At 49.8% G+C, this 25,479-nt stretch overlaps 1 protein-coding gene across 1 annotated transcript in view; it reads right to left on the bottom strand.

Annotated features, from left to right (window-relative positions):
- The window catches only part of KCNB1 (potassium voltage-gated channel subfamily B member 1), a 91,224-nt gene extending 73,081 nt beyond the window's left edge, over positions 1–18,143 (bottom strand). The window contains exons 1-2 of the mRNA XM_059407206.1: positions 18,076–18,143; positions 16,130–16,862 (exon numbers count right to left, since the gene is read on the bottom strand). Of these exons, the coding sequence (XP_059263189.1) occupies positions 16,130–16,696 (567 nt within the window). The 5' untranslated portion in view covers positions 16,697–16,862; positions 18,076–18,143. The remainder of the gene's footprint in view (positions 1–16,129; positions 16,863–18,075) is intronic.
- Positions 18,144–25,479: the final 7,336 nt, after the last annotated feature.

The raw sequence follows: 25,479 nt of genomic DNA on the forward strand, positions 1-25,479 counted from the left end.
GTCATCTCTCTCTGTCAAATAGATAAATAAAAAATCTTAAAAAAAAAAAAAAAAGAAATATCACAGTTCTTTCAGCCAGCTGCCTTGGTTTTTTTCTTTTTCTTTTTCTTTTTTTTTTACGATTTTATTTATTTATTTGACAGAGAGAGAGATCACAAGGAGGCAGAGAGGCAGGCAGAGAGAGAGGGGGAAACAGGCTCCCCACTGAGCAGAGAGTCCCAATCCCAGGACCCTGAGACCATGGCCTGAGCTGAAAGCAGAGGCTTAAACCACTGAGCCACCTAGGCACCCCGCTGCTTTGCTTGTTAACACTACCTCCCTGGCCCCTGTGACCATCTGAGCTCAAGGTCCCTGAGAAGGCACTTTTCCCCTGGCAGGTTCTCTGGGACTGAGAAACCTCCTACGCCTCGCCCAGGACTTCTGAGTCTTTCTTCCTGGGCAGGGCAGGCTTCGTGGGAGTGCAGCCTGCACGGTCCCCCAGGGCCCTGTACTCGAAAGGCCCCGGTTTTGGTTGCCGGCTCTGCTGTCATGGTCTTGAAATTCTTAGGAATTTTTGAACGAGGAGGACTGCATTTTCGTTTGGCACTCTACCCCCTCAAATTCTACAGCCAGCCACCCCCTCCTCCCCAGGGCATCACTCAGTAATTGGGGGCATCCAGGACGCACGCACCCACCACGGATCTCTCCAGTCCGTCTGGAAAACGACCTCTTTGGATTGGTCCCTTCTCTCAGTCTTGAGGCCAGCAAGGGTCTAAAATGTTTATGGGGGGCTTGGGGGCAGCAGCCTGGAAGGACGCAGAGCGGGACTGGCGGACGCGCCTTGGGCCGCATTTGCACAGAGCTTTATGTAAGAGAAGCTGCCTACCTTCCAGCCGCTCCTTGGCACAGTCGTCTGAAGAATCGAACAGCCAAGGCATCGTAGTTGGAGGCCGCATTATGGCAAGGTGTGGGGCAGACTATCTTTCTTCTCTCCCTCTTGAGAAAAGGAGGGGAGAAGGAAAGCCAACCACGGGAACGAAGCACCGAACCTGACCGGGCGCCATGTTGGCCGCAGGGGGTGCCGGTCCTTCCGGCTTCACGGGGTCCTTCCGGCTTCACGGGGTCCTTCCGGTTTGGCAGAGCCGCCACACCCAGTTGTCAGCCGGGGAAGCTGAGGCCGGGGAGCCGAAGGGTCTCTCTGCCCGGGTTCTCATAGCTCACGTACGTGTTGATGTTGGGATTATGAACCCAAAGTCTCCAGAGTTCCAAACCAGACTTCTTTCCACTTATCCTACCGGATGTGACCTCTGAGACAAGGGAAAGCTTAGGTGACGAGGAAGGGAAGGATGCCTGCCCCCGGTGGGCCTAACCTCAAAAGAAACCGCAGAACATAAAGGCCGCCACATCCAAATTGGTCATTCAAGGTCAGGGAGGGCCTTTCTGAACAGGTGACATACGAGCCGAGATCTGAAGGATGAGAAGAGGCAGCTGGCATTGCAAGAGCTGGAGCCAGGGGCCCAGAGAGGTTAAGAAATCTGCTCAAGGTCACACGTCTAGCTTGTGCCTGCACTCCCTTCCTCTGGCGCTCCAACAAACCGCTTCTGACAAAACCCGCTCCTCTGTTTTAGTCCCTGGGGCCACGTTAGAATACTGGTCAGCAAACGTTTCCCGGAAACGCTATTGTAACCCAAAGCAGCCTCAGAGAATAGGTAAACAAATGGCCAGTGGCAGGAGTTCCAGTAGAACTTCAGGAATGAAAGGAGCAGCCCACCCACCCTGCTTTAGAACACAGAAACTAAGAAGACACAGTCTTAGACTTTGAGAAATTCCTGCCTTACTTCGGGGAGATAAATTCAGAAGAATATAGAATCCAAGAGGGAGCACACTAAAGGGCGCAAGAGAGAAAGACAGAACTTGCAGAAGAAAAGTCATTTCTGCAATTTGGGAAGGACAGAAATCAAGTTCAGGTTCTCAGAAAGGGCCACCTGCAGGGGTAGGCCCTCTCTGACCACATCCCGTTGTTTTCTCCCAAAAGATCTTGCTTCTCTCCTTCACAGCATACAGATTATGCTGTGTGAATCCTGTCATTTATTTTTTATTTATTTAATGCCCATATCCCTCCAGGAGCCTAGAAGTTCCATGATGGCTGTGGATTATTTTTGCTGCTTACATTTATTCCCTGCCGCTGCCCCCCCCCCCACCCCCACTCTTGGTAGTAGCAACTCAATCTCTCCCTGCATCCCACCTCTTTTACTTCCATCTTTTGGTCTCTTCCCAGCTCCAGTCACTAAGATGTGATCCAGACCTGTTGAAGTGATTGGCTTAGGGATGGGCCCATGGAAATCAGTCCTGGGGTTTTGCTGGCTCTATTTGGAAAGAAACATGCTTTTCCCACAGGATGGAAGCCTGGAGTTGCTGGAGATATCTTTCCAGCCATGTTGGTTGAGGAGCCTGGTGAGAAGCCAGAGCTTAGACATATTAGACAGCAAGGACTGATGACATATTTAAGCCCCTGGATCCAACCCTGCCTGAAGCCGTCCCTAACCCAGGACTTTTCACTTACATTTTCTGCTTAGGTCTGTTTGACCTGTATATTTGTTACCTGCAGCCAAAAGAATTCTGACTCATAGATACTCAAGTGCCTCTCAAGCACCCAGTACGGTGCCTAGAATACAGTCATACGCAATGGATATTTGTCGCACAAACAACAGGTGGCATTGAAGCAGGAGCTCAAAATATGCACATGCACCCACGTAAAGTTATAAGGTCCAGAGGATTGCAGAATGGAAGCCAGCTTTGAAACCAAAAGGACTGTCCCAGGAAGAGGAGAGGATGACTGAATGAAATTGCAGTCATTATTTCAAGAAATAATAAATGATATGTAAACATACCCATGGCGTAAGAAGATAAAGGAAAATTGATCCCTTCAAAGAGAGTGGGAATTCCAGGCACGATGAACAAATAGAAGGCAGGTTCAATATCATCATCCTAGCTCTACCTTCATTTTGCTTCCCACACACCGCTGGCAGGGCAATTGTGGGCAGCCTCATCGGTACACTTGGGTCCACAGGGACTCTGAGAGGCAGCACTGACCAGGGTCAAGGGCCCCAAGGATCACACGGGCCTTGAAAGACTCAAGGATGGGCCCTGGGCAGCAATTAGTGAAACATGCTGGTCTATTTTTAGAAGCCGTTTCATTCCAGGCCCATTACCTGGTGGATGTGAGTGATGGTATGGAATTGTCGAATGGAACATGATTCTCTCAGACAGCGTCCACCTGTCAGCCCACAGTGGGCAATTATAGTGGAGACCGGCCTTGTTGCAGAGCAAAAATGGAACAGTCAGGGCACGAGGAAAACACCTCAAGTGTCTAATTCAATTGTGTCTCCTTGCTGTGAATGGAAGGCTTGAGGTCACTTATTCCTGGCCCAGGAAGTGTGAGCATGGAGTGGGCAGGTGGAGACAAGGATGGTGGTAGGAAATGGGAGGGAGGGTGCACCTACCTGCAAGACCCTTGCTTTGCAGGGGAGAGCCCTCTGATCAATCATCTCGCAATCATGCAAGTTTGCTTACTCATTCACTCAACAAACACTTACTAACATTTAAGCAAAAATCATAACAACAATAACTTGTACTGAATACTTGCTGAGTGCCCGCAACTGCTCTGCGTGCTTCATATAGAACCAGCACCCTGGCTGATGTCACCCTCCCCAAATTATGGATCAGGAAGTCAAAGCCCAGAGAAGTTAACCCATCCCACCGAGGACACACAGCTTGAATCATCCCTGAGCTGGGATCTGAATCTAGGCAGTCAGGCTGCCGACCCTGCTTTTTAAAGCAACCCTGTCTCTCTGTGGGCCAGGCCTGGCATCCACAAAACAGCCCATAAGCTACTCTTCACAGTGTTTTGTGCAAGGAAGGTAAGAACAGCAGGTTTTTGGAGCACAGAGGAGGGAGCAGCCAGTGCTGCCTGAAGAGAATGTGGGTGGGGAAGGGAGGAGATACCGCAGGCAAACAAGTGGAAGAAGGGGGTGCAGGGCAGATCAGATCAGCCTGGGCAAAGGTGTGGAGCAGGACCAGGGAAGGACCGGGTAGTCTGGGAATGCCAGAGGCGGGTATGGAATGAGCAGAGGGGCCAGGGAGAAGGTAGGGAAAGAAGTGAAGGTAGAGAGGTTGGCTGGAGCCTTGAAGGTCAAGCTAAGGAGTTTGGACTTTATCCTGGGAGTAGTGAGAACCTTGGAAGGGTTTCTGGAAGGGGATGATGTGAGCAGATTATACCTGAGAAAGATGGCTCTGGTTCTCTGAAAAGGACGGACTGGAGAAGGCAGGCTGGAGGCAGGGAGGCCGATGTGGAGGCTAAGCAGAAAGTCCACGGTCCAACAGTGACAGACAAGGTCAGCCCTCTGATCTTATCTCCCCACCTCCTCTGCTGGCTGGCTTTGGTCCGGTCACACTGGTCACCTGCCTATTCCTTGGCTGACCCACACCTGCTTCTGCCCCCAGGGCCTTAGCACCTGTGGTCTTCTGCATTAGCAATACTTCCCTGCAAAGTCCACAGACTTCCCTCTCTCCTTTTCTACATATCCTTGCTTAACTGGCACCTTCTTGGTGAGCCCTCTCCTGACCATCCTCGTAAAGGCCTCCACCCAAACATCATGCCTCCCTACCTGCTGACTTTTCTTCAATGGCTTCTGTCACCAACCAAAATATTACATTATTTGATCTTGCTATTTCATCCAAAATACTTCAGTGTGTATCTCTAAAAGATGAATATTTCACAACACAAACACAATAGCATTATCATACCTAAAAAAAGGGCTTTAATTCCTCAGTAGCATCAAATATCCAGGCGGGGTTCATCTTTCCTGATTATTTCAGGAAATAATGGTATCTGTATTTGTTTATACTTTGAATGGTTTCACTCTCTCTCCTTCTGGAGTATCAGTGCCATTAGGGCTGTGATCTTTGTTTTGTTCTCTGCTGTGTCCCCAGCACCTGGTACAGTGCCCAGCACACAGTAGGTACTCAACATATTCATTCATTGAGGTCATTGAGCCGGTCATAATCAAAAACAGCTGATGCATGTGTTTCTCATTATTTACCATTTCACCTTATCTAACCCTCACAACATCTTCATGCAGTAGGGCTGTGACTGGGTCCGTTTTATAGACAGAGAAACGGCACCACGGGGCTCAAGGACTCACAGCTAGAAAACAATCAAGGGCTAAGACCCACAGCATGGACTGGGCATCTGTGGACACTGGTGGAGGCTGAGGGTTTGTGGCTGCCCAGGAACTGCCCCACATCCCACATATATCCCCAAACCCACCACTCTTCATGGACTCCCCTGCCCCCCCCCCCCAGGCACCCCCCAGGCTGCCATTTTCTTTTGCCCGGAACATTGCAATTTCCTCCTGGCAGCTGTTAACCTTTATTTCTGTGATGCCCACTTCTCATGCAACATCCAGCGGGTGGAGGCCAGGTTTGCGGCTAACATCCCACAACGCACAGGATAGCCCCTCACAGCAAAGAATTACCCATCTCCAAATGTCAGTAGTGCTGAGCCTGAGAAACTGAGCTTGGGCAGAGAAACCGCAGGCATTCAGCGTCCAGAGTGTGGCGGAAGGTGATGCGAGTCAGACTTCCAGAAATGTGCTAGCAATAACAACGAAAGCCCCAAAGTTTGTAAATAAATTTCTTTTTCCATCGACAAGTACGTATTCTCAGTTATCTCTAGGATAACATCATTCATTCATTTGACGAACATTTATTCAGTCCCTCCTCGGTGGCAGACACAGTTCCAGGCACTGGGGTGCAACAGTGAACAACACAGACAAAAGCCCGACCCTTTGAAGCTTGGACCCAAGTTGGGGATAGAAAAGGTAATTGCATAATTAAGTAATTGTATGCCATGTCAGGTGGAGAAAAATAAAGCAGGAGAGGGGCATGGAGAGCACTGGGGGTACTATTTTATAGGATGGTCAGGGATTGCCTTGCTGAGAAGACAACGTTTGAGCTGAGATCTGAACAACGTGGGCAGTGAGTCTTATGAATACCTGCAGGAAGATTATGGGCAGAAGAAACAGCAAATGCAAAGGCCCTGAGGTGGTAGACTGGTATGCCACCGGAATAGCAAAGAGGCCACTGGGGTTAGATTGTAGTGATGGAGAGAGGGAGAGTGGTAGGGATGGAGGTTGGAAGGATGTTGGAGGAGAGGGGAAAGATGTTAGACAAGGGCCCAGGAGGCATAGCGTAGGACTTGAGTGTTTTTTCTGAGGGAGATGGGAGCCATGGGAGGATTCTGAGCAGGGGAGTGATCTGACTCATAGACATCCCTTTGGTTGCAGGTGGGGGACAGACTGTGGGGGTGGCGGGAAGATGGGAGCACAGACAGGAAGAGGCTCCTCCAGTTGTTCAGATGGGAGAGGATGGGGACACAGCAGCGGGGTGGTGCAAACTAGCCACATTCTGGACAGGTGTCCCCCATGCTTGGGTTTTACTCTCTCTCACTTGCATTCCACAAAACTTTCATGAGTAGAAGTGGAATGGTGGAGCCATGCTGGGTGTGTCAGGGACTGTCACTTATCTCTGTCAACAATTACCCAGACAGTACCTCTCTATGTTCCCAGCACTGTGCACAGAGCTCTATGTCTGTTAGGGCCTCTGACATGCTCTACCCCAGGGATCTACCCAAGATCAATCATCCAGAGCAGCAAATGGTGCTAGGAAAACTTGGTCCCTTACCTCACACCACACACAAAAATTAGCACAAAATGTTTCAAAGCCCTCAATGTAAGACCTAAAAGTATAAAACTCTTAGAAGAAAAGATAGGGGGAGAGCTTTATGACGTGGGATTAAGCAATAACTTCTCGGATATGACACCAAAAGCATAGGTTATGCAAGAAAAAATAGACAAATAGCACTTCATCAAAATTAAAAAACTTAGATGCATGAAAGACACAATCACCCAAGTGATAACACAACCTACAAAATATGTAGGAAAAAATATATCAGCTCATAGATCTAATAAGGGGTTAATATCCAGAATATATAAAGAACTCTACAACTCAACAACAACAACAAAAAAAAAACCAAACAACCTGATTAGAAAACAGGGACATTACTTGAATAGACATTTTTCTAAAGAATAAGTACAAATGGCCAGCAAGCCCATGAAAAGATGCTCAACATCACTCATCATTAGTGAAATGCAAATCAAGACCACAATGAGACTCCACTTCACACCCAGAAGAATGGCTATTATCAAAAGAACAGAAAATACCAAGTGCTGGTGAGGATGTGCAGAAATTGTGCAGAAATTGTGCAGAAATTGGAACCTGTGCCTTGTTGGTGGGAATGTAAAATGGTGCAGCTGCTGGGGAAAATATGGCAGTTCCTCAAAAGAGAAAAAAAAAAAAAAAAAAGGAATTACCATGCAACCCAGCAATTCCACTACTGGATATATACCCAAAAGAATGAAAAGAAGGCCTGGAGGAAATACGTGTATATCCAGGTTCATAGCAATGTTATTCATAGTAGCCAGAAGTAGAAGAAAGCCAACCATTCATGGATGGATGAATGGCTAAACAAGGCGTGTTAAACACATACAATGGAGTATTATTCAGCCTTAAAAAGGAAGGAAATCCCGACACAGGCTAGTACATGTATGAACCTTGAGGACATTACACCAAGCGAAATAAACCAATCACAAAAAGACAAACATTATATGATTCCATTTCTGTGAGGCACCTAGAGCAGTCAAATTCATAGAGACAGAAAGCTGAATGGTGGTTGCCAGGGGCTGGGGCGGGGGCGTGGAATGGAATGCTATTGTTTAAAAGATAACAGAGTTTCAGTTTTGCAAGATGAATAATTTCTGGAGATTGGTTGCACAACAATGTGTGTATACTTAACACTCTTCAACTATATACTTAAACGTGGTTAAGATGGCGAATTTTATGTTTTATGTATTTTGCTGGAAATGAAACAAGAAATTCATCTGGGGGTTTTGTTCCAATTGTGGCGCTCAGGCATAAGTGTTTTTCAAAGCTCAAGGGATCTGAAGGTGCAGCCAGGGTTGAAGGCCACCACTCTGTAAAGTGTGCCCTATGTTACACGTCTACTTCCCAGTCTCACAGAGGTGAGGTGTCCCGTGGGCTTGCACTGCCAGGAAGTGATGGAGGTGGGATCTGAACCCAAGCAGGCCCTTAGGAATAGGTCTTTTGTGGCGACATTACGTTTTATTTGTTACTTATGTCACCAGGGAAACATTTGAAGGAGAACTGTGCGCTGGACATTAGCGTGTGAATTTCAGCTCCCTGGCTCCCCCTGGTCACGCTCATCTTTACCAGAGACACCGAAAGCAAGAATCTGTCTCTCCCTCAGGGAGAAGGTTGGGCCCTTATCTATTAAATTACCTGTTAAAATAATGCCTAATGCTAATCTGGGTCTGTAGTAGTCCCAGCCAGTAGCCTTTGGGGGCAGGTCATGAGGGATCGGGAGCCAGGAACCCTCCCGTCAGGTGGGAGATGCTGAACACATCCCTCCCCTCAAACATGGTCCCCCCCACCCGGGAATGGGGCAAGAGCAAGGTGGGGATGGCTCCTGGAGCTCCCTTCTCACCTCCTGAAGGCTCTTCACACAGCCCTGAGGCCAGACCATGGGTTCAATCAGCCCTCCCAATCCCTGTGTGACTGTGGGCCAGGCACTTCATCTCTCTGACCGTGGTATCCATTACTGTGAGAAGAGGATGATGGTTGCTCCCTCCCAGGGTGGCTCGGGAGTCAGATCCATTGGGCCCATGACTCTCCTTGCATCTGCACTGGCCGTTAAGTGCTGTTTGGTAGCTACTGCTGCTGTTGGTTCTTATTTTATCCAGAAGATGGAGGTAAGACTGACTGAAACCTGCCAGCCCAGGATTTTCTTCTTTTAGGAGGATCTCTGATAGGGGTTTTGTTGTAAGATGCTTTTTTTTTTTTTTTTTTAAAGATTTTATTTATTTGACAGAGAGAAACCACAAGTAGATGGAGAGGCAGGCAGAGAGAGAGAGAGAGGGAAGCAGGCTCTCTGCTGAGCAGAGAGCCCGATGCGGGACTCGATCCCAGGACCCTGAGATCATGACCTGAGCTGAAGGCAGCGGCCTAACCCACTGAGCCACCCAGGCGCCCTGTAAGATGCTTTTTTAAGCCCACAAGACAAGCAGGATACTGAAGACGTGACCTCTCCCACAGATCTGTGGTTCATTTCCCCCAGAACCAGATCCTAAGACCAGGACCCAAGCACAAGTGGCTTATGTGGAAAGTCATCCCAGAAGACACAGGTAGGGGAAGGGAAACACTGAGACGGGGAAGGGAAAGAAGCCAAACGGGTATATTATCCAGCAAGGAACGACCGGGGGCACCAGGAACTCTGGGGCCCTTTGTAGACCGGGCACATCCGAGTTATACTCCCATCCAGGGGTGAGGGGGCCGGGGTGTTTATCCAGCTGTCCCCATCAGTCAGCAGGGGAGGGCTGCTCTAAGTGGGACATCAAGTCCCTGTCTTAACTGGACTCACTGGCCACAGGAGGCCGCTAAGGCAAAGCACTACAGGAGCAGGACGGCTGGGAGTTGGGCTGGTGGCACCGAAATGCTAAGAGCTAAACGGATCTGGGTGGGACACTGCCTCTCCTCTCTCAGGGCTGAGTCTCTCTTCTGTCCCAACTGTCCTGCGATGGTGAACAAGTGATACAGCCACACCTTACAATAAGCACGGATCATTTTAGAAGAAGGGGACTTTTTTTTTTTTTTTTTTTTTAAAGGAGCTTATTTATCTGGCAGGATCATCAGGATTAAATGAGACAATGACAGTTAAAAACAAAAATAAAACCCTAAAAGTTACTGAGGGCTTTCTATAAGCCATTGCTTGTGTAATGACTCCATGAGACAGGCGTTGTTACCGCCCTCACTTGATGCGTGAAGGAACAGGACCACGGAGAGGTACGGCGGTCGGTTGGCCCCAAATCATGCAACAGGTGAGTAAAGGAACCAGATTTTGAACTTGGGCCATCCAGCCCTAAAATCAGGGCTCTCATCCATGCTACTATCAAGTCTAGGAAGTACACAGTGCTGGGTATGGAGCTGGTATTTACTGCAGGCTTGTTCTCTTTCAGTTAATGAAGCTTTGGCCAAACTGCTCATTTGGCCAACACTTTTCCTCCCTAAGCATTTTCACATTAGTAGCCTTTTAAAACCCCCTAGGAGGTGCCAAGGTATGAGCCTGGTCAAGCATCCTAACAGAATGGAAAGATCTCTGAGCCTCGATGAGGGTCAGAAAGGCCTGGAAACGATCCCTGATCCTTCACCAACGCGTGACCCAGCCAAGTCCCTGGCATCCTCTGTGTTTCCTTACATCAAACGCAGATCCAGGATTTCTGGCGCCCGGCTTCAACGCCTTACATCCACTATCATACTTAATCCCTTGAGCAGCCCCGTGAGGGAGGTTTTAATGTCATCCTCATCTACAGATTCGGAAATGGAAGCTAGGGGAGGTGAAGTGATTTGCCCAAAGGCAGGAGCTAGGAAATGGCAGGGCTGGGATTCCAACCCAGGACGGTGTAAACCCACAGCCAGGATTCCAGATCTCTGCAATATTGTCTCCGAAGAATAAACAAAAACATCTAGGATGACCGACCTGGACTGAAAAGAGCCTCAGCCACTGATGACTCATAGCGCTGAAAGGGTCCCATAGATTCCAGATTGGTTTCCCTCATTTTCTCGCCCCTACCCACCCTCTGCCCTCATTTTTTTCTTGATGAGAATACACGAATCCCCCTGCCTCAGGTTAAGGAACCAAAGCATCATCACATTAGAGGTATGAAATCCCAAAGGGGTGGGCAGTGATCGGGCAATCCACAACACTGGGACAGGAGATGTTGCCAAGCAGGGGTGTCGTTAGCAGAGAGGAAACCTCTGGTCATGCTGATCATCACTGTTGTCATTTATCGGATGTGCCCATGTGCCAGGCACTTCCTGCAGATTACCACCTCGTGGCCCTCTCAGGTGGGCTCCATTTTTTTTTTAAAGATTTTATTTATTTTACAGACAGAGATCACAAGTAGGCAGAGAGGCAGGCAGAGAGAAAGGAAGGAAGCAGGCTCCCTGCTGAGCAGAGAGCCCAACGTGGGGCTCGATCCCAGGACCCTGGGACCATGACCTGAGCTGAAGGCAGAGGCTTTAACCCACTGAGCCACCCAGGTGCCCAGGTGGGCTCCATTTTAATTCGCATTTCCTAGACGAGGAAACTAAGACTCAGAGAAGGGAAGGAATTTGCCCAAGGTTGTATTCCTCGTAAGCCATGGACCTGAGAACTAAACCACATCTGTTAGACCATGGAAAAGATGCCTTTTTTTCTTTTTTAATATTTATTCTTAAGTAATCTCAATACCCAACATGGGGCTTGAACTCCCAATCCTGAAATCAGGAGTCCCACAATCCACCAACGGAGCCAGGAAGGTGCCCCACCCCTACCCAGACAGAATTCCTCATCAAATCGTGGTGGGCAAAATACTAACCACTATCTTGAAATAGAGACCGCTCTCACTTTTGAATATAAGAATATATAATTATTATGATTATTCACATTTATAAAGTACTTTCCATTTGCAAATTATACTCACATCAGAAATCTGAGTCATCAAAAACGCCCCAAGAGGTGGGCATTGCTCTAACTACCATTTGGCTGATGAGCTCAGTACAGTGCAGACAGCTTAAAGAATCTGCCCAAGATTTCAGGATTCAGAAACACAGGCTGGGAACCAGGGCTCAAGTCCTAGCTCTGCCATTTTCATTCCTTCAACAAATATTTATTGAGCGTTTAATTATGGGAGTTCCAGCAAGTGACTTCACCTCTCAGGACCTCAATTTTCTCTTTGTGAAAGAGTCTTAATACCGCTCATCGAAGCTATTTCTTCCTGCATCTGAAAATGCTAGACACTTGCCTTCCTTGGCTTCCCTGCCGGGAGAGCAGGAGTGTGTGACCTGATCCTGGCCAGTGGGATTTGAAAAGAAGTCTGAGGAGGCTCCTGGGAAAGGTTTGCCTTTCAGGGATGAAATGACCCTCTTCACTGGTTGGACCTCATGGGTCGGCACTAGCAGTCTTGTGACAAGAGGCAGCAAGCCTGGGGACCAAGTCACGTGCAGGAGCTGGAGGAGCAGAAAGACGGAAAGATTCTAGAATCCTGATGGCATCCTGGAGCCATTAACCCCAAACCAGCTACCTTGGAACTTTCTGTTACAGGAAATGATGCATCTCCCTCCTTGCAGAGGCCGCTTCCAGTTTTCTCTTCCATCACTTGCAGTCCAAACTGGCAGATTGCCTGATAGGATAATCTATCCTTCAATGTTGAGGGGATTTCAATGAGATAGGGGTTTTAAAGTACCCCTAATTAGTACCTCAACCAATCAGAGTCAATCAGACTGAGATACACGCCCCGAGACTATTCCAGGGAGGGCAGATGCTCTTGGCCTGGCAAATTATACCCCTCTCTTTCCTGCTAAGAAAAGCCTGGAGGTTCTTCCAAGAAAGCGGAAACCCAGCGGTGTCCCAGGACCACAATCTTGTCGCTCTGACAGGGCCGACCCCAGCTTCCAAACAAGAATCCATCACACTGCCTTTTGCCTAATGGATTTTGATTTTCACTCCCCTGACGGTGAAGGCAAGAGCCTGTACTTTGGTTTGTCTCTGCGTTGCCAGAAAATCCCATCAATTATTAACAGCGTCAGCTCCGTCTCCCGGTACTGCTATCAGGAGGAAAGAGTTGGTCTCAACTCAGCCCACCCAGTCATCGAGAAGGACTCTGCTCCCACTTATAAAAACAAGCCGCACCTACTCCTGTGTGCTAGGCACTGTGCTAAATCTTGAGAAACATGATTTCAGGATGACTCTGCAAGGAGGACCTTGTGTCTCCATCTTATAGGTGGAAGGTGAGGGCTCACAGAGGTGAACCACCTACCTGAGGCCCCAAACTGGGGAGGGGGTAGGACTGGACCTGGGATCCTGGTCTGTCCTTGCTCTAAACATACTAGATATGCTTGTTCCTGCATCCCACAACCACCGAGAAATGATCCTCCATTTGACGATCTCATTTTGGGGCCTCTGAGAAATGTCCACAGGCTTTGCTGTTCTGACAAGCAAGGCACCTAACTTGGGGAATGGATGGAGTAGGCAAAGCACAGATGATTGAAGGAGGCCAGGAACTGGGCTGCAGGCAGGCCGTGAGGAACAAGAGACAGATCCCCAAAACCCACGACACGCTGACTGACTGATGGCTTGATCCTTCATTCAGTCCACATGTTATCTGGAGATCCTCTGGGCCAGCCACCTTGATGGGTGCTGGGAACAGAGCAGTGACTATAACTCATGGAACTCACACTCTGGAGGGGGGAGGGAAAAAAAGGAAGAAAATACAACTTCAGATGGTGCTTAGAGCCTATGCAGGTAAGACTCTGAATGTGGTTTCAGAGTAAGGGGAAGGAGGATGTTTTAGACAGGGGTCTCTCACAGGAGGGCTTATGTGAACAGGGACTTGCATAAATGAAGAATGAAGAGAAACAGCTGGCAACAAGACAAGGGGGTAAAGTATTCTGGGTGGCAGGAATAGCCAGTGCAAAAGTCCTGAGGTAGGCTGAAGCTTTCCCTGTATAGGAACAGCAAGGAAGCCAGTGGATTGGAGGCCAGTGAACCAGAGGAGAGTTGAGCAGATGAACTCAGAGAGAGGACATGGGGACCGATCCAGTAGGGTCTGGTAAGCCATAGTGGAAAGTTTGGATTTTATTCTGAGTGTGGTGGGAAACCTCTCGAGGATTTTAAGAAGATGGAAAATGTGATCCAGCCTATATTTTGCAAACCTCACTCTGGCTGCATTGTGCACCATGAGTGCAGGGGGCAAAAGTGGAAGCAGGGAGACTGGGGAGAAGTCTATGACACTCGGCCACAACGGAAAGAACAATGTCTTCAAAATCACACTTGGGTTTGAATTTCTGTCTACTCCTGTTTGCCTGCTGTGTGACCTTAGGCAAGTTACTCAACCTCTCTGAACCTCCCTATTTGTAAAAGGCAGGATAATAACAGAGAGCTGGTATAAGGACCAATTGTGTTGTAACATTCCATACACAGTACATGTTTCATCAATGGTGGTCGGGATTTCTATACTGAGGGACCAATGAGCCTGCCTGCCTGTCTCCACATTTCAGCTCTGGCTGGCAGACTGTCCATCTGCCGGGAATGTGAGCTGACAGCCTGAGCCTGGGACCTGGAGAGGTCATGAAGCCCCTCCCTGTGCGCGGATTAACCCGACGGCAAGACGAGGCTATTTATTCCCAAACAGCGCCTTTTGCAAGCCTGAGCTCGGTCCCCTGTCTTGCTGCCAGACACCAACCCAAACACAGCCCTTTGCCCGCTTCTTCTCTGGACTCGACCCTCCCTGGCCCCTCATTCTCATGTCTTAGGGACACGACAGGGTGAAGGGGTGGGGTGGGGGAAGAGTCCTGTTTGGGCCTAACCAGGGTGTGTGTAGGAGGAACCCTTGTCAGGCCTGGAAATAGCAAAATAAGTCTGCTGATCCTAAGCCGGTTAAGGGTGAGTGACTGTCTTAAGAGGGAGGCTTTCTGGACACAAACCCTAGGGCAGGATTACGGTCAGAGGCAGACCACAGAAGAGGAAACCAGGCCTAGAAATCTCTACATCCTCTTGGGGTTTGCCAGGGAAGAGGGAAAATGTTCAGGCCTCCGTCCACTTCCTTCCAGCCACCCCCTCCTGCCTCTATTCTCAGAGGCCTCTCCCCAAGCTGCCAGATCTGGGAAAGGGACCCCACAGTGTCCCCTTCAGACCCAGCCTTACAGGTGGATCTTCAGTGAGGGGCCACCTCAGCCAGGGGGATCCCAGAAGGAGAGGCTAGCGGGGGCACGAGGCCGCCCAAGCACATACATGATGTTGGTGTCCACGCTTCCTCCTGCCTTTTTTCTTTTGCCACGAACACATTGACCTGCCTGTCCACCCCATCCCCACCGCTCCTGGCCCCACTCTTTCAAAGTGTTCAACATGTCTTCCTGACATGGCAGTCCTGGATATGACATCAACACTTCTCTTTTCTGGCTCCCCCTGGGCCTCACACAACCTCTTTGAGAGCACCAAACACACAGTGTTGCCATTTACTCCCAACGCCAGCGCGCTGGCCGCCTGAAGACAGGTCCCATCTCTCTGAGCCCTTCCCAGAACCCAGCCTCACACAACAGAGCCACTCATCAACCACTGACCCCCTTCCCTGGTCTGGCCCCCCCCACCCCGAGTCTGCCCTGGGCCGGCATAGCCTCTGCCTTTCCCCACAGCACACTGGACCCCTAGGTTTGATCTAAGCCTTTTTGCCTCCTTCTGCTTCATTTTTTCATGTTGCCTCATTTTTCTGTCTTATTTCAAAATTTACATCCTCTTCCGACAGCCAAAGCATCTTTACAAGCTGCACCAAATCATTCTTGGAATAAACTCACGAAAGAAAGAAAGAACAAACCAGGGGTGACCCTTCGCCCACAAGCATCCACAGCCAGCTGTGTGCGTCACATATGCACACATCCACCCCTCAGAGTTCCTTTGCCTCATTTTTCTTACTGATGTTGAAACTGCCTGACGGTATCTGTGTCCTCCAAGCCCGTCTGTAAGCTGCTTTTATTCCTTCCTGGGGCAAAGTAGGGTTAAAAATACAGGGATAAGTATTAGAATCGCACATGACCCCCTCCCACCTGGGTCTAGGACTCCACAAGGGAGCATTATGTATACAGACCAAACTCAACTCCATCCCAGCAAGGCTTTAACGTCCCTCTGTGCCTTCTTACTCAGTCTACCCTCTTGCTGTGGGAGTTGACATCTCTGCAAATCCTCTTCTCCAACAGAGGATACAGAGTGTTTAATCATCAAGGGATGAGGTAACTGGTAACTGGTGCAAACAGAACAGTCGCAGGGGGTTGGTCCTCACCTCTTAGGTCTGGGCCAGAGCCCCACCCCCTTTCGGGTCTTCTTATTTGGGAACTAAGCCAGAGACCCCCAGCGGTGGTCATCAAGCGGGGGACTCAAGCAGAGCCCCCAGTGCAATTGCCTGCAGATAGATCCCAGACTCACCTTGGCAGCTACGGAAGAATTGGGCTTCTCCAGGAGGTCCCAGAGCTTTTTCCTCTTCTCTGCGCAGCACGTGTTATCGAACTCCTCCCCCTCCCGCTCCCGCAGGGTCTCAGCCTCCCGCTTGAGCTCCTCGTTCATCTGCTCCTTCTTCTGGTGGTAGCGGGCCTGGCAGCAGGACTCCAGGTAGATTTCGTCGATGCCCCAGTAGTCAAGCTCTTGGCTGAAGCTCAACGCGCACATCTCCTCCATCATGTGCAGCCGCCCAGTGCGGTAGAAGTTGAGGATGGAGGTGAAGGCGCCTGGATGGCGGTCAAAGAAGTACTCGTTGTCGTCGAGGCTGTAGTCGTCGCACACCTCGAGCAGCGAGTCGTGCGTGTTGCAGTCGCGTAGCTTGCCCAGCCGCGTGCGGGGCAGGCGGTCCAGGGTGCGCCAGAGCACCTCGTGTGCCAGACCCCCGACGTTGAGGCGGACACGCCTCGAGCACGCCTTGCTGCGCACGATCTCCATGGGCTCGGGCGGCAGCGAGCTGGTGGAGCGGGAGCCATGCTTCGTCATGCCCGCCGGCATCGCTGGTCCGGCCACCCCCGCCCCCCCTGCCCCCCCAGGCCGCTATCACTGGACGGCAAGGCCGGCCGCTGCGGGGGAGGGGGGCAGGGAGCGCTGTGGGCTGCTGGGGGTGCAGGGGACTGCACCTGCACGCGTCACGGCCGTCTTCTCACCTCCATCCTGACCGCTGCAAGGCAGGAAGCAGACGCAGGTCAGCAAACAGGGAGCTGGGCGCAGCCCCTCCCCACCTCTCCACGGGGGCCCCAACTGGCCTTGACCTTCCCGGTACTTAAGCGGCTCAGGACTTGGGGGGCGGGGTGGGGGGGTTGCTGAACGACTTGGCGCTGTCCCTCCCGCCGGTGCTGAAGTCCGCCCCACCCCATGGGTGGAGGGAGGGGCGGCTCTTCGGGGCGGGGAGAGGGCCCCCAAGAGGCGCTCCGGGGATCCCGGAGGCCCCACCCCGGGTTTCTGCAGCTCAGGACCGACCCAGCCGCCCGGGGCGCTGTCCTCCCCGTCGAGTGCTGAAACTCGCTTCTTTCTGGGTCTCCCCGTCGAGTCCCAAACCAGGCCCCACAATGGGCAGAAAAGGGCGCTGTATGAAAAACTTTTTTTTTTTTTTAAAAGAATTCTCATCTTTTCTTTCCCTCTGCTTCGAAATAATTAGAATTTGAGTTCTAGGGGGTGGCAGCGGGTTTGGTTTTTCTAAACCTTGAAAGAGTTGGGGGGAATTCTCGGGGGAATTGCTGCTGCCCACCTGTCGGAGGTCACAACTGACAGGGTGGTCAAAGACAGCCTCGCTCGGGAGCGACCCCTCTCCCTAAAGCACGGGAGCATCTCTTGAGGTCGCTCCGGTATCTAAGTGAGCCCTGAAAGATGCAAAGCCAAGATCTGCGCGGAGTCCTGACCCTCCCTCTGTGACCCCTACTCCACACCGGGAGGGGCGCGCAGAGTCCTACGGATCAACCTGCTCCATCCTTCCTTTTCTCCTTCCCCGCCCCCTCCCCCCCTCCTCGCTCCTCTCCCGCGATGGCTTTTTATAACTCCGGGTTCTGCGCCTTTCCCGGTGCTTGGAAGGGAATGGGTGGGGGAGGTGGGAGGCGGGGAAAGGAGCTGAATTTTCTGGCCTTTTCAAAACGTGCCCTCCTCCCGCCGCGCGCTGGTGATTTCGGGGGCTGCCCTAAGCCCCCCAGCATGTGCTGACGCCCTCTCCCCTCGTGCCTCCCTAGGCCCCAACCCTTGCCCGAAGAATTCCCCCCACCATAATATCCCCCCACCCACTCCCCCACCCCCCGCCTGAAGCCGCGGAGCCCGGGTAGACCAACAGGCCGAACCGCGGCAACCGAGTCCCCTTCCTCTGTTCCTCTGTGTCCCCGCCGCTGGCCGCGCGCCTCAACACTCACCCCCTGGGCGGCCGCTTCCCGGGGCCAGGGAACGCGCATCGCCCCGGCCGCCCGGGCGCCCCCGCCCGCGGGCAGCGGCGGACCCGGGGCCGGGCCGGGCCCGGCCTACGCCGGCCGGGCAGGCGACGCGCTAGGGCTGCAGGCGCCGCGGAGCCGGGGCGCCCTCTCTGAGGCTGGGGGCGCGGGCGAGCGCTGGGGGCGCGGGTGGCAGGTCCGCGATCGGGCGGCGCCTCCCGCTCCACCTCCTCCTGCTCCTGCTCCTGCTCCCGCGGCGGCGGCGGCGGCGGCTGCTGCTTGAGCGAGATCAACAAGTCGAGGCTGAGCTTAGGCTCTGCGCTGGCTGCGATTCTGTCCCGCACTTCGGAGCGCCGAGAGTCGGGCACCGAGGCGGGACGGCGCCACCTGCGGGTCGGAAGCGTGCGCGCCGCTTAACTCCTGCCTGCCCGGCCCAGCCTCCAGGTGAGGATGCGGGCGGGCTAGGGCTTTGAGAGGAGCTGCACCTGGCGGCCCGGCCCTTCCCACCTGGGCTCCGTTTCCCGGCTGCCGCGCAATCCCGCCTTCCTTTGTCAGGTGAAGAAGGTGGGGGTGAGCGCCTACTCTGTGTGAGGCACTAGGATAAACGGCTGAGAAACAGCTGGGAATCAGACACAAATGTTTATTCCTTGGAGAGCTGGCTGGAGACTGACAAAAACCAAGAAAGTCAAAAGATATGTCCGAGATGATAAGCGCTGGGGGGATAAGGAAGCAGAAGAGAGGGATAGAGGCGGGGGTGCAGTGGGGGCAGATTGCAATTTTAAATAGCCCTTGCTTTCATGTGCTTCCAAGCTAGATTCTCAAATCGAATTGTAGGATGGAATTCTGGATTCTAGTGGAGGAAGGTGGACAATGAAGTCGATCAACAGAGAAATGGGCAATATGGCAGTTGGTGGGCAAGGGCTAAGACGAAAAACAAAGTAGGGTGGGGGAAGAGAGAGTGAGGGGTCAGCTGGTCTATAGAGCCCGGTGATTTATTCATTCGTTCATGTTACCTTGAGCAGCTGGTTATTGAGAGTTTACTGGGTGTCTGGCCCTGTGCCAGGCTCGGTAAAGGTACCGTCCTCCCCTGGAGCTTCTGTCCAGTGGAGGAGACAGAATCCATCAAATAATCTCTAGAAATGAATACAGAACCAAAGGATTTACCTGAAGAGGTGAGCAAGGCTTCCCTAAGGATGCCATAGTTGGGCCTCATGTTCACTTATTTATTCTTTCAAATACATATTTACTGCTGACGAGTAAATAGGTGATTGGGATACACAGTAAGCACCCTGCTTTGGATGAGAAAGCTGTGGCTAAGCCACAGGGCCCCTTCCCCTCTCTGACCCTTTTCTTCATTTATAAAACAAAGAGATTCATTTCCATAGTGTTGCACATTATATACGTATTATATACATAATATTATGTGTACATATACAATTATATACATACTATTAACATAAAATATAGGTACATATATGTATATTTTAATTTTTATATTTACCTTTAATATTTAAATTTTATATTTAAAATATTAAAATATATTTAATAAAATATACAAAAATTATATATATATATATATATATTTTTTAAGTAGGCTCCGTGCCCAGCATGGAGCCCCCCAACACACGGCTTGAACTCATGACCCTGAGATCAAGACCTGAGCTGAAATCAAGATTTGGGCCCTTAAAAGACTGAGCCACCCAGGTGCCACAATATTACTATATTTTTTGAAGTCTGTTCACTTCTCATCACCTCCATCATTATGGTCCTTGTCCAAGATGTCATCATCTTGTGGGTAGAAGCCAGAGATGCTGCTAATCATCCTCCAGGGCACAGGATGGACACTCACGATAAATAATCCTCCTGTTCTGAATGTCAATAGTGCCAAGGTTGAAAAACCCTAGATTAATAGAAGGCAAAAGAATTTGCTGGTCTGGAAATGCTATTCTTTCAACCACGACTTAGTGAGCACCTACTATATGCCAAACACTACTCTTAGACACTGGAGATATAGTGAGAAGAATAAAACAAGCAATCCCCATGCTCTTGGACTTACATTCTGGCGGGGAATACAGTTAGTAAACAAGTTAAATAAAGAAATCTGATCACTAAGATTGTGATAAATGCCATGAAGAAAAGTAAACAAGAGGAAGTGCAGAGCATATCTGGGAGAGGCGCCAGCAACTTTAGACAGGGTTGTCAGACAGGAAGTCTTCCAGGAGGAGGTGATATATCTAAGCTCAGAACCTCAGAGCAAGGAGAGGAAAACCATGTGAAGTTCTGAGGAAGGGGTATAGGCCGGGGAGCCAATGAAAGCAAAAGCTGTAAGATGGAAATGACCTTGGGAAGGGAGGTTAGAGAGGTAGACTGGACTAGGCCATGCAGAGCCTTGTTGGAATTTTATTCTCAAGGTTATAAGGAATGAGTTTGAGTTTCTTCTAATCCTGATGGGAAGCCATGACAGAGTTTTAAGCAGGGAAGTCCCACATGCTGATATGTTCTGTGAGGTGAGCAGCTGTGTGCATTATGGAGTACTGGGGGGGACAAAGATGACAGCAGGAAGACCCCTCATGAGGCATCTGCAGCTGTCGGGGCCAGAGGTGAAGGGCTGAGGCTGGGATGGTGGTGGTGGAGATGGCAGGCAAGGTCACAGACACAAGGCTCAGGCAGGAGATTGATTCTTCCCCAAGCCCCAAGAGAATAGTGCTAGATATTCCTTGTCATTTGGATTCTTTCCTCTGGGTGGCCCAAGTCCTGCAAAGTTGGGTTCCAGATTTAGATAAAGAACATCTAGATACATCTGGATCTTGGAAGTACAGACAGTGGGAATAGCTCTGTCTCTCTCTGTTTCCCCAGGCTCTGCACAGCATGCAGCTGAGAATTTTTACTTTCTGAATGAAAAGACTGTAACTATTTGAAAACATCTCGCCTTCATTTCCTAGAATTTTCTGCCATCGTAAGAGGAGAGACTTAAAAGCAATTCAGGGGAAAGTACAGCCCAGAGGTTGAGATACTGAGTCCTGACAATGTCATTAGAGTTTCTGGATCTAGTTATGCCTCAAGGCATTGCCCCTGGGTTTTCCAGCTGTGTGAGCTAGTAAATTCTCCCTTTTTATCTAACCCAGATTGAGTTGTGATGTTTTCCTTTATGTCCCAAAGAGTCCAACTGATACAATTCTTTCTCCACAAACCAAAAGTTTACCATCTCCTTATAATGTACTTACAAGAAACAGGGGTAACACAAATGAACTTCTAGGAAACAGGGCAAAAAGAATAATAAAATTCAGAATGTTTTACAGAGAAGCCCCCTCCCCCCGCCCCTGTAAGTGTTCAAGTATAACCATGTCATTTTATAGACGGGAAAAATTAACAGCTCATCAAGGAGAACAGTACCCCAAAAGTAAACCAGAGCGGGGGGGGGCAGCTGAGGGCTGGTTCCAGGTCACAAACCATATTTATTGAGGCCCTCTCGGCAGACTTCCTGCCCAGAGGTGTTGAGATTTTTTACCTGAGGCTGAGTGATACCAAGTTAACCCAATTCACCCCTATAAATACAAGTGAATCCCTTCTCAACTGTGGTAGCAAGAGATGTATCCACTTGAAGTCAGTTTTTTCTTTCTTAAACTCCATAATACCAGCTATCCCTTACTTAAAATCCCACTAAGTGTCCTCAAGTTTCTTGGCACTTCCAGGCACGGAACGAGAAGTTCCCCTCTCCCCTCTCCCTCACAGACCCCTGGGAAGGAATAACTGCTTTATGAGGTAGTTACAGGGACACCCAAAGGCTCAAGGGAAATCATTGACATCTCTGAGTGGATGTCACTCAGGACAACTCCTCTTTGCTGTGGCCTTGCCCAAAGTTCCAGCAGCCCCGGGGGATTTTCCATCAGCTTGGACTCCAGTCTTCTCGCCTGCTTCTCTTTTGTCACACCCAATAATAATAATCATAATCACAAATAAAAGGAGGCTCATGGTAAAATCTCCCCCCCCAGAGTTGCTGGGGAGTCTGAGATAATACATACATAGTGCTTAGCACCCATGCCTAACACTAGGAAGTGCACACTCATATAACATAGTAGCAACAGCCACAATAGTAACGGCCAACACTGAGTGGTTACTCTATACCAGACACTGTACTAAATGCTTTGCATGTATCTGACCTCATTTAAGATTCTTTCAAGCTCTCTCACCCTTGGGCTGAATATGCTAATATAAAGACCTACTTGCTGTTGGATGGTCCTTGAGTGACCAGATGTCTGATTCTAGTATCCATCCCATTCTACTCTAGCCTGATGAACTTCATCAAGCCCTGGGTTTCCTGGGCCAGCTTCCTGGTAAAGGGTGAGCCTGGTTTTCTTACCAACTCAAATATTTATCTGTTCTTCTTCCATCTTTTGCCCACTACCTACCCATCAGTCCAGCCATCTATTCAACCATCCATATACTATCCAACCATATAGCCATCAAATTATCCAACTGTACACCCAACCATTTATCTACCCATTTATCTACCAATCTATGTACCCACACAACCATCTTTCTTTCCATTCATTTACATATTCTATCCACTACCCATCTTTCCACCCATTCATACACCCTCCAACCATTTATCCATCCACTACCTATTCATTTATTTACCCATTCATCTACCCACTCACCCATATACCCAATTACCTACCCACCTAGTTACTCATTCACTTATCCATCCACCTATCCATGCATCTACTTACTTACTCATTCCTCCCCCCACACAGTTATCCAGACCAAATACTCATGCATCTGTCCACCGCTCACCTACGCCCTCATCTGTCCGCCCATCCGTCCACCCACCCACTCACTGGCCATCACTCTCTTGGCCACCACTCACTCATCTTCTACCTACCATTTTAGAGTTTGTTATGACATGTATTGCTCTGTGGTAAGCTCCAGCTCCCTTTCTGGGAGGAAATATGGGTGCCCCCGAGGGTCCCACAGAAGGAGATAGGTAAACCTGCACATAGTCCATCAAACCCTTTTGTAGCCTGGACTTTGCCAAAGCCATCGACTCCCAGGGTCTGCAGCCAAAAAATGATGAAACACAGGGCATGGATGGATTGAGGCATGAGCTTCCAGCAAAGCAATTAAAAGTAAAGTAATATTTCTTCCCCGCAGATGGCCTGGGAACTCCAAGATGTGATGGAAAAGGAGCAAGTCAGCAAAAGGAGGAAATCAAAGCTACAGAGATTGGGAGCAAATGAACTGATTCCTGTAAGATAACATTTCATTGACGTCTAGCTCCCCTGCCCTTTGGGAACTGATATCTTTTCTACCTTCTCTCCACTGCCCTTGTCCACCTCTTCCTGGTCTCATCTGACTCCTCTCTGATCTTCCTCCCCTAGTTTTATCCTTCCTCTAACCCAACCTCCCCACAGCTACCGGGGTAGGCTTTAAACAGAAGTCTGGCCATGTCACTCCCCTGCTGATAAAGCTTCATGACTCCTTGCCATCCAGGATGAAAGACAAACTCGCCCACAATGAGGAAAAGACCACTTGTTCACTTAGTGTGTATTTCCTGAGCACCTACTATGTGTCAAGCTTATGTTGCATGCTGGGAATGAGGGGGTGGTTAAGCTAACCTTCCCTCCTGGAGATCATATTCAACTGGGAGGCATAAACAGAGACATTTAAAAATAATCTGATATTGATCATTGCTGAGAAGGAAATAAGAAAAGTATGAATGTCAGAACAACAGAAAGGAGGGAGGAGGGATGCTACAGGTGAATGATGAATCAGAGTAATCCGCAAGCCATAAGAGAGCAAGGGGAAGGGCATTCCAAGCTAAAGGTAGAAGGGAGAGTAGGTCCAAAGGCCCTGGGGCAAGAGGGTTGAAGGAGATGGAAGGTGGTGGGTGTGGCCATAGCAGACTAAGTGAGGAGGGCAAGAGTGGTCCAAGAGGGACTAGGAGAGAAAAACAGAGAAGGAGAAAAATAACGTAGGTGAGGCCTGTGGAGCGGTGTTTGGATTTTATGTCAAGAGCCTTGGAGAGTCTTAAGCAGGGAATAGCTGATTTGATTTTTACCTTTAGGATGTAAAAGGGTATTTTAAAGACTTCTGAGTTCTCAGTTTCTGCTGTGGCCTCAGTCTTCACTCTGAGGACAATCGTGACAAGACCCCTCCCTCAAGGGAGAGTGACGGCCCCTCTGACACAGGGCCAGCCCCAGATGGGCTTTGTGTCCCCTGCCTGTCATCCCCTCCACAGAGATGGGGAGACATCTGATGGCATTTTGGGCTTGGGGAGACAGTTGCTAGAATTCTGAGTATTTCCTTCTTTCTCACATAGAGCAGGTCCTAGGGGAGGTCCCAGGGTGAGAGGACAGCATGCCACCAACTCTCCCCACTCGGCACCATCTTTCTCTCTCTCTCTCTCTCACACACACACACACAGAGAAATGCCGGAGTGACCAGAGGGGAGGGGAGCTACCGCACCACCTCTGGTCTCCTGTATCTGGATGGAAGGGCAAGAACTGTCTGCTCTATTGAATGGAAACATCTCATATGTAAAAAAAAATGTCACTGTCTTACTTGAGAGGTCTATCACAGCCAAGTTCAATCCCACCAGACCTGCCTCCATGCCCCCTTATAAACGAGGAACCTGATGCGAGGGACATTTACCTTGGGGAATTACCTTTTCATCTAAGACTGGAGAGAAAAAAACAATTTTCTTTTTATCGTCCCCAAATCTAATTTATTTCACCTCTTCATTTTTGTATTAAAATAAATGCAGGGACACCTGGATGGCTCAGTTGGTTGAGTGTCTGCCTTCGGCTCAGGTCATGATCCCAGAGTTCTGGGACAGAGCCCTACCCCAAGCAGGCCACGGGTCACATGGTCCCCCAAGCTGCCTTCTCAGCGGGGAGTCTGCTTCTCCCTCAGCCCCTCCCTCTGCTCATGCACTCTTTCAAACAAATAAAATCTTTAAACAAAACAAAACCCCAAATACATATGTTATTGTGAAGGACAGAGAACATCCAGTGAATTTTTCAGACGATTTTTTTGTTTGTCTTACTTTGGGTTGTGAGCCTCCTATCCCAAGGTCCTCTATGGGCATCTGGGCCCTCTCTTGCCTACAGGAGGACTGTTGATAGAAAGATCCCAAACACAGTCTCAGGAGGCAGAGAGGGCTGCCCTCAACTCTTGTGGCTACTAACTAGCCACGTGATCTTGGGCAAGCCACGTCGCCTCTCTGACCATCAGTTTCTCTATCTTTTAAAAATGGGTCATAATATACAGAGGAACGCTTGCCCTGCCACTGGATTCGAAAGGCCCTATCCCAAAGCAGGCATACCGTGGGTCCTCTGTGCTCCCTTCCCAGAAACCAGCCTTGACGTCGCGGACATGGCCGACTGTCAA

Source organism: Mustela nigripes, chromosome 7, assembly GCF_022355385.1.
Source record: "Mustela nigripes isolate SB6536 chromosome 7, MUSNIG.SB6536, whole genome shotgun sequence".
Taxonomy (NCBI): Eukaryota; Metazoa; Chordata; class Mammalia; order Carnivora; family Mustelidae; genus Mustela; species Mustela nigripes.